The following is a 17,367-nucleotide window of genomic DNA, read 5'->3' as shown; positions in this document are numbered from 1 at the left end:
TAGAAAGTTATGCCAAGAATAAGTCAATAAATAAACAAATAAGGAAAATATCAACAAGCTTGATTTCAAAGGTCATGGGAAGAGGGAGACTGCCATGCTTTCAGTCTTCTCCTTCCTCCTTTCAGTCCTCAAATGCTAAATACTGTGCCTTACCCTGGGGTGAAGGAGCCCTTGCAGGAAGCAGCTGAATTCAGAGCCTTTTAAGCAGATGAACTGGATTCAACACTGCACATCCTTATGAACATAACTAGTCCAAGAGAGACCAATGAGAATTGCTGCTGTAAAGGTCAGTTCCAACTCACCTCAAGCCCTGTCTCATGGATGGATAACCAGGACTGATCTGGGGCTGTACAACACACCTGGGAGCTCTGCAAGACAGGCTCCCAGACCTTCCCCAGCCACAGAAGCTCACCAAGCAGCTTCCCAAAGACAACACACAGGAGAATAAAGTTTTTCACCTTCAGGCTAGATGAAGCCACGTGATGATGCAGCTGGCATCTGGAGGTGTCCCACCACTGTGACACACAGCAGAGCCCAGAGCAGGTGCAAGACAGAGAAGTTCTCCCTTCCCTACCACAACTATAGGTCCCAAAAATATTCTCTTCAGGTGGCTCCTGCTCACAGAACCCCATATCTATCAGATGCAGAAACATGGCACCCTCCATCCTTTTTGCCAAAGACATCTAGGAGAAGTACCCCCACCAGGCCAAAGCCATGGGAAAAGGGACTGCAGGATTCACACAAACAATCTAGAGAAGTAATGAGCATCACATCCTTACAAATTAGCTGGGGTGGTAAGAGCCAAAAAAACATTTGCATTGTGGTTTCTCCAAACCAGACACTGAAGTTTAAGGTTTGGGTGAGACCATGAATGTTCATTCATATCTTTGTTCTCATTCAAAAATGCGAAGACTGTACCAGACTTACAACTAACAGGCACGGCCTGCATTGAAATTGCCAAAGCTTGTAAAATCTGATTTACTCTGTGAGGGAGAAGGGGAAGTTATTTCGTTTGAGTCATAAGAGGTCTTGATACAATCTAAGCTTCATCATTTCTAAAGAAACAGCTCACTCCCTGGGCAGATATCAAAAGGCTGCTGTGCACAGCCTTGATAACAAAAAAGCAGAGAACAATTCCTAGTGCTGAAGATTACAAGACCTTTGTATCATCTGCTCTTCAGTACAGTTTCTTTTGCATTACATTACCTGATGGGCATTCTAGGTTTATGATTAGGTCTTCAGGGATCCATGGATCCAAAATCAAGAAGATAGAAGCTTTGCAGAGGTTTTTAGTTTAAAAAAAAAAAAAAAAAAAAAAAAAAATTTGTGTCATCCTTGGCATAAATAACAATGTAAATCTACCTGCCTTTTCTGCCTGAGGTTTTCTCTCTCTGGAGCCCACCAGCTCCAGAGTCAGAGTGTGCAGCTCTGCTGCAGGTGAAAGAAGGCAGGCAGACGGGTTTGGGCTAATTCTGCTTTCACGTCCTTCACAGGTGCTGGAAACCTCTGCTGGCTCAGAATCCCCCTTCTGTGGCCTGAATCCTGTCAGGACCCCATGAAGAGGAATGATGATGCTTGAAGACCCACAGAAAAAACAAAAGAAAGCTTAAACCCATCCAAATAAAATTTTACTCCCTACCTTAGCTGCTAAGGCTGGGGAGGACATTTTATCGCTGATGCCATTTGTTTCCAGAGAACACGCATCTGTGGGAGGGTAGAGTCGACTTTGTCACACACTCCATGGGGCTGTGTAAAGCAGCTGAGTGTGAGATTTTTTGACACCTCTCCATGCTGGAGTCAACCCAGAAGTGCAGGCCAAGACTCCAGCAAGAGCCTCCCCTGGGGAGATATGAGAATAGCACAGCCAATCCTGCCTCTCTCCATGAGAGCTGCTCTCCAGCACTCCCGTGGCCTCATAGAAACTGAATTCACAAATGGCACAGAGATGTAAGGAACCAGAGGGGGAAAGAGAAAGGGCAGCTGAGGTTGCTACCACCATGGCCCAACCAGAGCAAATGGCAAACAAGAACAAACCCCTACAGAGCAGCACTGAGGAAAAACAACATGTATATTGCAAATATTCCCCTATGTTCATTGTCCCCTTTTTTCTCTTACGAGGAAGGACATAAGAAACAAAACTCACTTTCTAGTAAAAGGTGCTATGGAAATCATAAACAGAAAGAGTAACTGAAGCAGGTTGTACTTTGCATGTTCATTTCCACTTGCCTGCATACCGGAGTATATGGATTATTCCTACTAACACAGAAGAGCAGCACCAGATGCACTGGGCTGAGATGCTGTTTTATTACCAGCCCCCTGTGGTAAAAAAGGGCATCAGGCTTGAGCTCCTCTGCATTCTCCCAGGGACCCTGCAGTGCCAGCAGTATGTACCTCCCAATAGGTAGGACATCCACTTGGTCTTGTCACAGTTATGATGAGCTTGTAGAAGGTGTGACTTAAGGGTGGCAGTCCTGTGAGCCCCACATTCCTAATTCTTCAGTCAATCTCTTCACATCACATCAGTGCTAGCTGTTCAGCTGCTCCCATGAGTGAATTTGTTCTACAAATGGCAGTTCTGCAAAGCAGTCACTCCAGCAACAGAGACTGGGATGGCCAATGGCTTAGAGCTTCATGGACTGAAGGGACAGCACTGTGGACAGAGGTCTCAAGACATCAGCTAGGTGACAGAAAGCTGAGGATACAGTAAGTACCCACAATCACACAGTATGCTGTAGATAGTTGTGGAGTGAGGTTGAGGTGAGGACAGCTCTTCATAGCAGACACTCACTGGACCCTGGAACAAGTGTGGCACATTCCCATGCCCATACACACACCTTGCCATAGTGGCAACTTTCCAGCCCCTCGTGGTTGCTCCTTGCCTTGGCTGTAGGGTACAACCAGCACCAGGCACATGTCCACCTTTAGGTGTGCAGTCTGCAGGTACAGCCTGTAAAAAATGCAAAATATCTTCTGCAACTGAGGCCAGCTGTGAGGCAATATGCCCAGTAAGACCAGTGGATCACCACCTAGTGGAAAAAATTACTCCCTTAACAGTACTCAGACACTCAGGCCCACAATGCCATTTTTTTCTAGTACCCAACAAACAGATGGAGGTTTGTGACCAGTTTTTCCCAGCCAAACTTCCTGCAGAGGGATGACTAGTTTTCAGAGTGTTTAACAGACATGTGACCATGGCCAAACGCCAGATGGCTGGAAAGAGCATTGGAGAAGCCCTCATGATGCACGTCTAGCCTTGGCTGCCAGCATCATGCACCATACCTATCAGCTCCCAGATAGAAAGGCCTGGCTGTTAGTTGGGAGTGTGACACCTGGATATTACATAGCAAATTTTCAGTGATGCCATCACAGAATGGACCAGAATGAACAACATTTTTTCTTTTCCTTGCTTTTCACTTGTAATCAGTATACAGGGAATCTGCATTAGATGCACTGTGCAGCCATTACTGATACTTGTAATCAGGAGGAGAACACAAAAAAACCTAAGAAACAAAAAAAAAGCCTCCACAGGGCATCACTTTCTGCTGCAGTTTCATGACCTCTTTATGCTGATCTAACTCTGGGCTGCTATGGAAACAATCAGCCCTAACCTTCCTGCCCACCCTGTCATGAGCTGGCCCAGGGAATCTGACTGCTATTTAACCAGGTTCCTTTTCATTTGGATCAGCTACCTGAGTGTCATACTACTCAGCCCGCCCAAGCTCAGGAGGCAGCAGGAGAGCACAGTCAGCAGCAGCAATTCACAGCAGGATGAGCTGGAAGATGTTGTCTTACAGCAACAGCCTCACAGCACACCAGCCTTAACCTGCCTCAGCATATTCTCACAGGCACCCCGACAAGGCTTGCAAAAAGCACAGCCCATTTCAGAGATACTGCAGGGCGTGTGCCACATCAGTTACACACAAACCATTGACCTGCCCAGACTGATTTCATTCATGCCTTAGCCTGGGAGGTGCTTATGTGAGACACGAACTTTGCACACTCCTAATGAGGGTATGTGTGAACAAACAGCTGGCAGCCAAGTTATAACAACAATAAGAAAGAAAGAAAGAAAAAAAAAAAAAAAAAAAAAAAAAAAAAAAAAAAAAAAAAAAAAAAAAAAAAAAAACCACCAAAACACCTTCCCAAAAATCCAATCCAAAAGACAGTTGCATTTTAAAAAGAATTTTGTTGCTGTTTTGCTGTTTTAATTTTTCATTTTCAGGAACACATGTACACTTGAAGAATAAACAGAAGCTTTTTTATTCCCATATTCCCACTGGTGTCTTAAATGGCAACCCTCAAATGCAAATTTCAGTCATGTGATAGCATTTAATCTGTATCAGCAGAGCACTCTAGTTGCTTAACCCTTTTTTACATTCCAGAGTTGGAGGTTGGTTCAGAGGAAGCCTGAGGATGCTCTATCATGTGGAATGGTGCTTAGTCCTTCTGGAAAGTCCAAGTCTCTGTGTAGTTAACAGCTGGGCCAGTCCATTCATCACCATCATAAATATGGCCAGTGACATCACCAGCACATAGTGGCTGATGCTGCAAGGAAGAGAGATTTAAAAAGTGAGAGAAAAATACAAATTTACAGAGTAAAGAAAAAAATTGTCATAAACAACTCTGATTTTTTTTTTTATTTTAAGTAGGCTTAATTGTTCACCTAGGATGTAATTTTATATACACTGCTCTTAGAAAACAAGTATTATAAGCAGCACTGCCATGTAAAAACCCAAGTCTCTGACAAAATAAAATGGTGGGGACAACAGAAAACACAAATGAGCATACATCAAATGAGTAAGAGGTACCAGGTGTACTTTTCATTCAAATGGATAATTCAGTGTATGTTAGTGAAACAATTGCAAAACTTTCATTTGCTGTCAACTATAACACAATCTAGAGAGATCTTACCATCAGGCAGACATTCCTTGGTAGTAAGACAACTCAGATATTTATGTCAGATGAAGAAAACACTATTCTATTGACAAATAGCTTTAAGAAGGAAAAAACCCCTACTTTTTCACTGAACATTGCTAAAATCTTAAGAATTCTCTGCTGTGGTAACACATGCAAAGAGATCAAAGAGATTAATTCAAGAGTGACTAATAAACACAATATGAAAGTACAGTTTCTGGGCTAGGTTGTCCTGAAGCCACTAATGATTAAAAGGCTAACAAGCAGCAAGCTGGTTCACTACTTGCTCAAATTCTGTTGCCTGAGGTTCACTGGTGTTACAGAAGGGCTATTAAAGGTCAGACTAAGATTCCACCCAGGACATTCAGCATTCTGTAATCAATGGGTTCAAGGCCCATTTGGAATTAAATCTGGTTAAGGATGTCAAGAACAACAAAGAAGGGCTTCTTCAAAGACACCAACAACACATGGAAAACTATGGAAAAATGTGGGCCTGCTACTGAATGGAGCAGGCCTTGCTACCCTTGCTACAGAGGCTGCAGAAAAGGCTGAGATACTGAACACATTCTTTGTCTCAGCCTTCACTGCCAAGGCCAGCTCTCAAGAATCCCTGACCCAGGAGATTAGGGAGAAAAACTGGAGGAAGGCAGACTTTCCTTTCATGTAGGAGAACTGCATTACAGATCAATTCAGTCAAACCTGACATCTACATGTGCAAAGGCCTTCTCAGCAAGTTCACTGATGGCACAAAGCTGAGAGGAGTGGTTGATAACCCAGAGAGCTGTGCAGCCCCTCTGAACAACCTCAACAGGTTGGAGAGATGAGCAGAGAAGAACTGCCTGAGATTCAACAAAGGCAAATGCAGGGTCCTGCACCCGGGGAAGAACTACCCCATGCACAAGGACAGGCTGGGGGCTGACCTGCTGTAGAGCTCCTCTGTGGAGAAGGGCCCAGGTGTCCTGGTGAACAACAAGCTGTCCATGAGCCATCAGTGTGTCCTTGTGGCAGGGAAGGCCAAAGGCATCCTGGGGTGCATTAGGAAGAGCTTTGTTGCCAGCAGGTGGAGGGAGGTGATCCCGCCCCTCTGCTCTGTCCTGGTGAGGTCACATTTGGGGTGCTGTGTCCAGTTCTGGGCTCCTCAGTACAAGAGAGACACAGAGCTCCTGGAGCAGGTCCAGCAGAGGGCTAAGAAAATGATCAAGGGATTGGGAGACTGAAGCATCTGTGTTATGAGGGAAGGCCGAGAGAGCTGAGCCTATTCAGTCTTGAGAAGAAACAAGTGAGAAGGGACCTCTTCAATGTCTCTAAGTGTCTGAAGGGAGGGTGCCAAGAGGATGGATGCAGGCTCTTCTTCGTGGTGCCAAGAAACAGGACAAGAGGCAATGGGCACAAACTGGAGCAGAGGAAGTTCCATCTCAACATGAGGAGGAACTTTACTGTGCAGGTGACTGAGCACCAGAATGGGCTTCCCAGAGAGGCTGTGGAGTCTCCTTCCTTGGAGAAAAGTCTGGGCACAATCCTGAGTAATGTGTTCTGGGGGATCCTGATTGACCAGGGAGGCTGGACTAGGTGACCTCCAGTGGCCCCTTACCACCTCAATCATTGTGTGATTCTGTAAGATCTGAAGTGGGTACTGTTAACATAAACCACTAATCATTCAGAAATCAGAAATCTTCCAGAACCAGTGACATTTCAGGTTAGAACTGCAGATGAAACACTGCTGCTGCACCTATGTCCATTATGCATCCAGTGCAGCTTTGGTTTTTCCTGGGACTACTGAAGAAACTAGCACTCTGATACGAGAGGTACCCACACCTCCTGATACACCCACACCTATTATTCCAAAGTAGATGGCTCCTTAGGACAAACAGAGTAACTTTAGACTTGATGAAGTCTGAGTTTAGTCACAAAAAAGGATTGCAAGGAACGCTTGCTGGCTTAATGACCTGGAATTTCTGCCAGAGGACTCATTCAGTTTGAGAGTTTAGCCACAGAAGAGCAGTAAAGCTCATAATGCCAAGGCTATCAATCCTCACAACCCTGAGACTGTGACAATGCTGGCGCAAGCCTAGCACAATTTAGCCCTGTGAAGTGGAGAGGCACCAGCTCTAAACAAAGCTGGGCTGCTAACCAGCATAGAGAATAAAAGTAATCCAAAAGTTTTTCCACAGCCAGGATGCCAGCAACCAAAGGACCAAACATGGAGAATACGAAAACAGACTTGATGCATGCAGTAAGATGTTTCAGTTGAGTCTGACTAAAACATCTCACAAATACCTTGTTTGAAATACATAGTTTTAAGAAATCAATTAGAAAAATCCACCATCATAAAAGGGCTCAGACCTCAATGAGCATAATGACCAGCAGAGCAGCACATCTACAAGAGCCAAGCTTCTATCTTGTTTTGTGTGGAAAGTGTAAGAAGACACAGGGAGAGCATGAAGTCAGGCACAAAGCTTACCGTCACCTGGGCAGTGCACTTTGGACTTCATAGTTCACAGCACATTTATGACAACAAAGATAAACTCCTTCAAGAGTTGCCGTTGCAAGACCGCCTGGGTGTGTTAAAACTTTGGTTTCAGTTCTCCATGGGAAAGGACACATTGACAGATGAAACTCAAACTCTTGCTGCAGTTATCTTCATGGTGTAATGTACACTATGAAACCCTTGGGGACTGTTCATTCACCACAGGTAGATAAGGTTGCTGGCACTTAAAGGGAACAGCCACTCTGGTAAACAGTTGGACACTTAGTGTCTCCTGCCTTACTGGCAACACTTCAGCTTTCCTTCTCACCTGGCACTAGAATTCTAGTTTTTCATGTAAGCACCATACACCACCTTCCTTGTAACTTTCAAAAAAAGCTTGAATGAGAAATCTGAAAATCACAAGCCAAATTAATTTATTCCCATAGATACCCCCAAGGCCATTACGCATGGACCCCAGACAGGCACCTGTGCACCCCTCCAAACGGAGCTCTTTGAGATGTGATCAGTGATTTGGTGGGGCATAGGGAAGGGCTTTCTCAAAGCAAAAAGGTCTCTTCCAACTCTGCTTAGCCACTTGTCAGATGAGGGACTGGACCCTCTACAGTATAAAAGGAAAAGAATGTTGCACACACTTCTCCCTTGTTATATTGCAAAAGTCTGCATAGTTATGCTCCTTTAAAAAAATATCAGACATTCAAATGTATATATATCATGCCATAGAGCACAATAAAAACAATTCCAATCTACTTGTCACATAGTTACAAACAGACAGCATCTCTGGGGCTCTAAGCAACTGGTACTGCATTGCCTGCAGGCATTTCTGCCCGGTAAATTACTTCTTAGGCTGGGGTAATGCTGTATTTAAACAAAGAAAACAAGACTCTTACAGGTATATGCCACAACAGCAGTGTCAAATCTTGATCCCTGTACAATTCAGAACCTGCACCCTTGACTGGATCTGTAGTTACAGTGAAGGAAGTAGTTCTCAAAACAAGCTTTCTGCATCAGAAGTCAAACCTGAGTTAATGAGAAGAGGAGTGAGATTCTAGGCTACAGGCAAATTAGATCCATATGGAGGAAGAAGAGCCATTAAACAGTTACAAGAGAATAGCATAATGGGCACAGTGGGGCAATGTTTATAAAGGATGAGCTGGCAGAGGTAGCAGGTGTGGGGGATCATAGATGATCTACAGTAAGGCAGCGCTGTTCAGTGGAAAGGTCAATGCCCCACATATGGATCAATGTCAACAGGCAAAGCTGGTAGTAGGAAAATTTTTTATCAGGGAGCAAGAAACCTGTTTCAGTGGCAAGGAATCACAAGGAGAACTTATGAGGTACTACCACCTTCTGGCTTTGTGACAGTGTATAACTGGTGAGAAAAAAAGAAAACAAGAAGAATCAAAGACAAGAAGAATCTAAGATATTAAAAAATAAGGGGAGTAAGCGGTAGGAATCAATCTTGCTCCAAAACTTGGCTTTCTCCCAAGACACACTAATTCCTAAGATGACAGACCTGATTAGAAGCTGGAAAGACAAGAAGATGGAGTAAGTCACCATAGCAATTAAAAAACTAGAAACAAAATAAGTAAAACAAAAACAACTTGTGCAAGGACTTGGATGAGCACTCTCCAGAAGAGTCCGGAGACATTATTTCTACATGACATGCTCTTTGAACTGTTCCCAAGCACACACACTGAGACCCCAGATTTAGATTCTGAATTTTAAGTTTCCTGCTTTTCCAGCCAGGATGCCACACCCTCTTTCCTCAGTTTCACCAAAAACAAATCACAAAACTTTTGTTTTAACAGTTTGACCTAGAAGCCCCACCAACCCTGAAATCGGTTCTGTTATTCCTAAAACCTAAAAAAAACAGTTTTGTGCTTTATTTCTGTTCCCTGACCTTTGAAACTGCAGAAGAACAGTTAAGATCGTATCTTTATCTTCCAGCAGCTATAAAAAGAAGGAATGGTACAGTATGTGTCTGTATAAAGCTATATAATAGCCATATAAAGAACCTTTAAGGTTTATCTTTATTATCAGCTTATAAAACTATTTACAAAGTGCATATACTGTAAAGATATATTAGGTTTTAAAGGCTATTTCACCCTCTTTCTGGAAGTCTACAGATAGAGATAGATAAACACACCTTTTAAGCTGCGAAGAAATTATTTTAGTGACAAAAGCTAAAAACCTAGCTATTCCATTTGGTTACTATTCAAAAATAAAAGGATCTGTCAGAACAAACTTCTCATGATCATGCATTACACAGTGATACATCAAAAACACAAGGAAAATTACATTATTATTTTAAAGAAATTTAATGGGGTGTTCTTCTGCGGCATATGATGCAATTCAGGTAACCTCAAGGTATATAGGTAGAAGGCAAAGTTAGCAGACCTTAGAAGTTTGTGTAAACTGCTGCTTTGAATTCTGCATTCACTGCGAGATTATTATCCCATTATTCTATCAAAACAATGAAAAGCACTCTCTGAAAGACAAGCTTACATTGATTTTGGTATGAACATTAAGAAAAGAGGCTTTAAAACTTTCTAAGAAGCCATAAATATTTATGGTAATTGATAATTTACTGAGAGGAGGGAATCAGTGGTGCATTGATAATTTGCTGAATATGGTAATATAGGACTGTATGTTGGATGTGTTGTTGCTCAGTATTTCATTAATCAACTGGAAGAGTGGAAGAGGTAGAAATCTGTTTCCATTCAAAAACAATACTTATGTGACATGGTGAATTCCACTGGGAGAACAGAGACATGATGTTGTTAAGGCAAATATGAGGCATGGTAAAATGTCATGTCATATGGTTAAGGCATAGCAGAATAGGATGTAAAAGCCAGGAGTTGGGGGTGAAATTTTTAAAAATAGAAAATGTCAGTTCAGTAAACAAATCTTGCTTCCAAACAATGAGATCCACTAGGAAAGAAAACATCAAGGTGAAAAAGCAGTGAAGGTCTTTTTATTGCAAGGGATTTAAAGTCAGCTCATCTACATGAAACTTGGCTATTGAAAAAACCAAATATTGCCTAATGAGTCTCCTACTCAACTTGCATGTTCTTAGTAAGAGAGAGAACATACAGAACTTTTGAACTGCAGTAACTAAAAAATCCATGGAAAACCCATCACCACCAAACAGGATGAGTAAGGAAATACACATCAAAGCTTTACAAATGTGGCACATACACCACTGGACACCGAGAGACTTTAAAGAAATGAATCTCCACCAGGCAATTAAGCTGCTGCTTTTCCACCTCCGATTTCACTGATGTGGTAACTAGTAACATAACACAAATCCAGATATTTTGCTGACACACATACACACCTCCTATCAGTGTCACAAGAAAAAAAAGAAAAATATAACAGCAGCTGTCCCTAAGACTACTCCTGTTCTGAGGAAAGTTTTGGCAACATGGAAAATGTCAACTGAGACAGGGTATTTTCAGACCTTGCTGTCAAAGCAGCAACAGACAACACTGCAATGAGAATGCCACTGAGCTGTCCCTGCACTTGCAACAGGAGGACAGGAAAGAGCTATGTTAGTATCTCACTCCCACTGGTTTTGGGAATCACCCAAAACCCCTTGAAGCTTCTCTTCCCTTTCAGGAACAAACAAACAAAAAAATCTTCTGCTGTTGCCTGCTAATTTTGCCAAGCCTGGGGATTACACATGAGAAATCTGCTCAGAGGAGAAAGTTCTGGTGCCAAAATGACGCCTCATGCTTGATAAAAGAAGGATCACTTATCTCCGCACCTATGGCTTCACTTCCTTTCTTATGCAACCTAATTATTTTCTTACGTGCATATACACACCTACATATAAAACTATATATAGAGACTATAATAAAATAACATAGGTGGTGGAGTCAAGTACTCAAAAGTGAAGTAATGACAGAGGCTGCCTGAACATTATGCTTCTCCATGTTAAAAATTAAACAGAAATTACTTTTTCTTCAGTGATCAAAACACACACAGAGAGGCAGAATTACAGTGGTACATAATGAGCTCTCCTAAACTCTTTGGAATGAGGCAACCTTCCACCTGAAACAGATCCAGCAATGCATTACTGTTGTAAAGCTCTAGCTGTGAAGACCATGTATCAGAGAGGAAGTTTTTGGGTACTTATAACAATTTATGCTTTTGCTAACTGCCAATTAAAAAACGTCTTGCCCAACAGAGCAGATATTTTCTGAAGGCTTTAATATCCTTATTAATCTGTAGAGGAATTTAAACCAAAGGATGAAGCCCCCTGACTTACCATAAACAAACCACAGCAAGGAAGTGTGATGCTAAAGGGACATTTTCACTGCTTGATCTAAGTGTACCTCTGCCCATTTGGAACCTTCAAAAGGTAACAATGAGAGGAATTGGAACCCCCAAAGGAAAGAGGCAGAACACGTGTGCACACGTGTGTCCACACGTTGCTGGGAATGTCAGGGCTCACAAAAGCAAAGCACAGGGTATATGTAGACTAAACAGAATATTAACAATGGGTCACTATTCAGCTTCTGTTTAAATAACAGTGTCAAGTGACCAGATTGGCTGGATTAGTAACAACGCATTCCCTACTAAGCTTATTACAGCATTTTATCTATTTCCACAGCTCAGGGAAGGTAAATCTGAAATATGTATTCGGTGTATTTGAGGATAATATGACCCATAATGCAAAACGGATTCTCTCATTTTAGCTGTGATTGCTATGTTTAAATGCTAAACTCTTCCTCAGCCAGGGGAAGATAAAGTGCATGGGCCTTGGTAGCCACCAACATATCTACACAAGGTTCACTAATTAACAGTGAACTGTATATGGAGGCTTAATTAGATACAAGATAATCGACAACTTCAATAAATTGTTATTTTAACAGTGATTACAACTAATTAAAATGTAAACATTAATTAAAATACTTCTTTGTGTAATTACTCAAACAAATTCTAGTAACTGTATTTCTTGCCATGCTGGGTTTATTACTTATTCTGTGTTGCTCTGGCATGGATTTTAAGACACAAGTTTTAGCTTGGGATATGTAAACGTATGTGTGTACATGTGTTTAAAGTATGTATAACATCCCTTAAGCATTTAATTAAGCAGAGTAATTGGAAAAAATGACAAGAGTTATGAGTAGATAAACAACAGTATAAACCCATGAAGCTTTAAAAATGTAATGGAAGCAAAAAAGGTACTCTACCTTGTGCCAATATCCAGCCAGCTTCCATAATCTTTAACCAAAAAGAAAAAATGCTAGGAAATAAAACAACTTTGATTAGTACATCAACACTGCACAATTTGAAACAGAAAATGAAACCTCAATTTTTTTCTGGCTGCTTACTCTAAATTTCTAATTCTTCTCTTGGAATAAGTACAAGAACTTCCCAGGAACGATCCTTTGGACCACAGTAAAGAATAGTCTAGGAACCAGAAATAGATGGTATCTAACAAAAACACCAAGAGATGGACTAAGTTCTATCTAGCTTGGCTTGCAAAAAAACCAGAAATACCAGAACTCCTTCAATAAGAAAACTCAAGCCACCTTATTGTTTGAAATAACAACATGCTAAATAATGCATACTGCCTAAAAGTTTTCATAGAATTTCATGCCCAAATGTCTTTGGCCAACTCTGGCAGTTCTCCACCTGTAAAGTGGGAAAACTGTTGGGAGAAGATAGTACTTATCTATTAATGAATTCCCATAATTCTAGTGTTGGTGGCCCCATTGATTCAAGACTACAAACATGTTCTGTTTTTGTCCTGCTACTCTGTCTTTTCTTGATTTAGTTCCTAATTTCTTTTTTCTTGACAGAGTTTCTACATATCTCCTGCAAACCTCTTTGGTAATTTCTCTCTATTTTTTTTGTTGTTGTTGTTGGGTTTTTTTGGGTTTTTTTTTTTGTTTGTTTGTTTGGGGTTTTTTGCCTGTTTTTGTTTTCATTTTGGGTTTTTTGTTTGTTTGTTTTTGGTTTTTGGGGTTTGTTTGTTTGTTTTTGGTTTTTTTTGTTTTTATACCAAGTACATACCTGCTAATTGTTTCAAAATACTTAAACCAGAATAGGAGAATACATGACATAGGACCCGGATATACTCAGCTTGCTACACACCAGTAAATACCTGTAGTCTTTGTTTGGTTTAATTATACTGATTTTATTAGTGAAATGCAATGAATGTGGTTTATTGGTATACTATTTCTTTCCCTGTTAAAGTTACCCAAAAGCAGATTAGTCACACAGACTTATCTGAAACTTGACACAACCACACCTTCTTCCTTTTCTCACTCTACAGACAAATTAGCAATTGTTTGTTTTTTTATAAATATTTACAGATCATACTGTACTAGGAAATAAGATCAGGAATGCTTACTCCAGGGGACAAAACAAAACCAGCATGTATAAAGTGACAACACCAGCTCTACCTGCTGATTGAAAATGTTTCTATTTACCAGTGGCACTGCTTGCTGATTTGAAGACAGCTGGAGTGGGCCACGAAGACATACTTTTAATCTGCAAAAACTGTTTTGGGGGAACTGTTCAGCTTTGGGTTGTTTTGGCTAGCTTGATTTATGGATGTAGGCTTTCTGAAGATAGCATTTCCTAACAGTTTATTACAAAGGGCACAAAGTGCCTTTTTGGATGTTGCTGATCTCTTGGATTCTGACAAGTCTAATAGAGATGGTGGGTAAAGCATTTCTCCTTTTCCTCTATTTTTCAAGAGAAGCTGGGGTGGGTAAAAGGTTCAGAATTCCTGAACAATTAACTAAACCCTGCACACAATAAAACTGATCTTCTTGTTCAATCTTTTTTCCAAGGAATTTGATCATAAAGCACACGAGGAACTCCAAATGTTAACTCATTACTTCATTTTTGTCTCTTATTATTATGAGAACATTGCGTCTTCAGAAGCATTAATTACATGAAACTTGAAAAGCAGCGATTGGAATAGTTTTATCTCTAAGTTATGCCAGGATTTCAATCCAACTCTTTGCCCTAGTTAGAAAAACTTTGAAGTCTGAAACAAATTCAGATCTCTCTTGATGGAATTAGGAGAACTCTGCTTCTTGATCTTATTTGAAGAGAATGTGCAACAACAACTTACCAAAGCCATAATGTCTGAAATCACAAGAACAATGAGGAAAAGGCTGCAAAGAAAAAAAACGCAGCAAAGTCAGACCATTGACCTTTCTTTATGGCCACAGATATTAAAAGAGCTTATTAAAACACAAAGAAAGAAATTAAAGTAAGGTAAGATTTCTTGCATTTGCCTTTCAAACACTCAGAAACATTTCAATCTACTAGAAAACAATTAAAATACATGACTAGGACATCTGGCATTTATAATTACACATTAATAGAGCTTCAATTTTGTAATGGAGAAACCTAACGTGAGTCATTTTTTAGAGAACAAAAGAATTTTACAAACAGCACTTGCCCATTCCTGATGCAGAGAGCTGTGTGTTGGTTAGACCAAATAAAGCAGATTTAGGAGCTTCATGATAGACTCAAGAGTGAGCAAAGCTGTCTGGCTGATATCTGAGCTGATTGTTCTCACCCTGCTGACAACCACTCTGCTGGGTCAGAGGCTGCTAAAGGAGGTGCATGCCCCCTTCCAAATCTCTGGATGTCCATCATGTGCTCTGGGAGCACCCAGCATTTTGGTGGCATGCTCCTAAACTGTGGGCCTCTTTACAGGTAGCAGTGTACTTCTGGAAATTGGGCTTAGGCTAGTCAAAGGCACCAGAAGGGAGGAGGCAGAGCTATTTTTCCCCCCCATTAACCTAATCTTCTTTTCCTCAAACTATGTAAATCCTAAATTACATGAAAGCAATTGCTATAACTGGTTAAAACTGGCTTCTAAGTTAATGACACTGAAGTAATGTTGCAAACAGCTGACCCATTAACAAAAGTCCTTAACTAGAATACAGCTAATTTATCAGTACTACCATCATAAAACTACAAATTTTTTTTGGTGTTTTTTTTTTTGAAAAATGTCCTGCTGCAGCATTGTATGAGCATGTACTGGGGGGATATCCATACCAATGCCTCCAAATGAGGAACTTTATGTTATTGCCTACATCAGTTGTGCTTCATTAGTAAATCAGGATGCAACAAACCAACTGTATCTCAGACACAGGAAAAGGCTTCTCCCTGCTAACCTATGGCTCAGATAGATAGATGTTGCAATCACAGTGCTCAAGAGGCACTCAGCTAGAGGGCTGTTTTTTCACAGGCAAGCTCCAAGAATATATTGGGACAGAATATTCCCCACGAAAAAAAAAAAAAAAAAAAAAAAAAAAAAAAAAAAAAAAAAGCACCTTTAATCTGTAAACAGGGAGTTTTAGGAGCAATTTGTCCAAATCACAAGAATTCACTTTTTGCCCTTCTGAACTGCAGGAAGCCTTTCATAACAGAAGGACAAGACCAATTTCAGGGCATGTTTATACACTGCAAAGACAGGATTGTTCCCAGTGATGGCTTAATTTATCTAGCAGGGGCAGCAAAAGCAGCAAGATGCGCAGCACAGACTTCAGGATGTGCTGACAATCAGAGCACAACCTCTCCAGGGATCCCAGGTGCACCTTGTGGTTTCTGCTTTGTTCCCAGGTGGATGCTGTGGCAGTATCAGTGCATTTGTTACCTGAGCGCAGCTAAATGAAGCTGGCACAAACACCAGACAGAGTTACAGCCACAGCCTCATGAAGTGGCACAAAAATACTTGTGTCTCCTGGTTTATGAAGGCAGTATCATTTCCCCTCTCACACACTCAGATGCACATTCCATAAAAGTTTGTAACATCGCCACTGCTGTCAAGGCAAGCATTTGCAAATTGGGAAATGCTGACCTTTATGATGCTTGAGCCCAAGAAATGGAAACCACTAGCTGGTCATCTGAGTAACCTCAGGCCCTCAATGCAGCCCTGCTCTTGTACAAGCCTCAGGAATGAGGATGAACACCCTTCCTCAGGGGTCCAAGGACAAGACAGGCAGAGTGTGCACACAGCTAAGGCAGAGCAGGTAAAAGGGGTGGGGAGCATCATGCTGCTGCTCCAACAGGGAGTCAGATTTTGGGCTGCCCTACGTCTCTTTGGTAGTGGGTGATGTTGTACAAGGAGACAACAGGAAGGGTCAGGCAGGATGAAAGCAAATAGGAAAGCAGAGGACCATCACAAGCAAGGGGAGCCTCCTCATGCTCAGCTGAGCAACACACAGGATAAAGTCCCTGAAGTCCCCCTGCCACACACAGGCAGGACTTTTGGTCAAGCCCACACACCAACACCCCACAGAGACAAAATCACATGGCTGACAGGGCCCCCCTCCATCACAGCACCATCCATAGTATCACACCATCGTCAGGGGATTCAGTCATGGGCACTGCGTCTGCTGAATGGGGTGAGCAGGGCTAGCAAAATAAAAGTCTTGAGACAGGGAAAACATGAGGATATTTCAAGTCTGGATACAGCACTCCGTGGGGCTGAGCACCCATAGTTTCATCTCTGAAAAGTCCTTAGAGATAGGGAAAGGACTGGCAGCCATCTGCTCCTATGGCTAAAAGTATGTAATACTGAACGCATCTGGGAAGCACTGAACTGCAATGCAAGGGCAGTCAGTGCTTTTTTTCTTTGTAATGCTATTTGTGGTGAGGTCAGTGCTATAAATTGGTTACATTACAAATGGGCTATTTAAAAATAATACGCTATAGGCAGAGATACAGTATAAAGAAAAAAATCAGACTGTAAACTTTGTTCATTTTTAACATTATTGAGGAAAAAGGGTCCTTCTGTGTATTGCCAATGAAGAATATTAAACATTTGATTGTTTCAGACAAGGCCAACACTTCAATTTATAGTCATTTATCACCAAGGGAAAAAAACCCTGAGCTTGCAGAAGTTACTGAACAAGTAACAAGACTTAACAACAAATAAAAGCAACAATGAGATCTAATAGTGCTTTTTTTCAATTTACATTGAG

The 17,367-nt window shown here is 41.4% G+C and overlaps 1 protein-coding gene and 1 long non-coding RNA gene across 2 annotated transcripts in view; one reads left to right on the top strand and one right to left on the bottom strand.

Annotated features, from left to right (window-relative positions):
• The window catches only part of LOC310908529, a 470,346-nt gene extending 466,211 nt beyond the window's left edge, over positions 1–4,135 (top strand). The window contains exon 2 of the long non-coding RNA XR_014589867.1: positions 4,058–4,135. This is a non-coding gene — a long non-coding RNA (uncharacterized lncRNA). The remainder of the gene's footprint in view (positions 1–4,057) is intronic.
• Positions 4,136–4,236: 101 nt separating this feature from the next.
• The window catches only part of PIGN (phosphatidylinositol glycan anchor biosynthesis class N), a 98,804-nt gene continuing 85,673 nt past the window's right edge, over positions 4,237–17,367 (bottom strand). The window contains exons 27-29 of the mRNA XM_083859599.1: positions 14,499–14,541; positions 12,601–12,653; positions 4,237–4,545 (exon numbers count right to left, since the gene is read on the bottom strand). Coding sequence (XP_083715725.1) covers positions 4,422–4,545; positions 12,601–12,653; positions 14,499–14,541 — 220 coding nt within the window. The 3' untranslated portion in view covers positions 4,237–4,421. The remainder of the gene's footprint in view (positions 4,546–12,600; positions 12,654–14,498; positions 14,542–17,367) is intronic.

This window comes from Zosterops lateralis (assembly GCF_965231275.1).
Source record: "Zosterops lateralis genome assembly, chromosome: 1".
Lineage (NCBI taxonomy): Eukaryota > Metazoa > Chordata > Aves > Passeriformes > Zosteropidae > Zosterops > Zosterops lateralis.
Note: the sequence above shows the minus strand (reverse complement) of the source record. Positions and strands in the feature narration are given on the sequence as shown.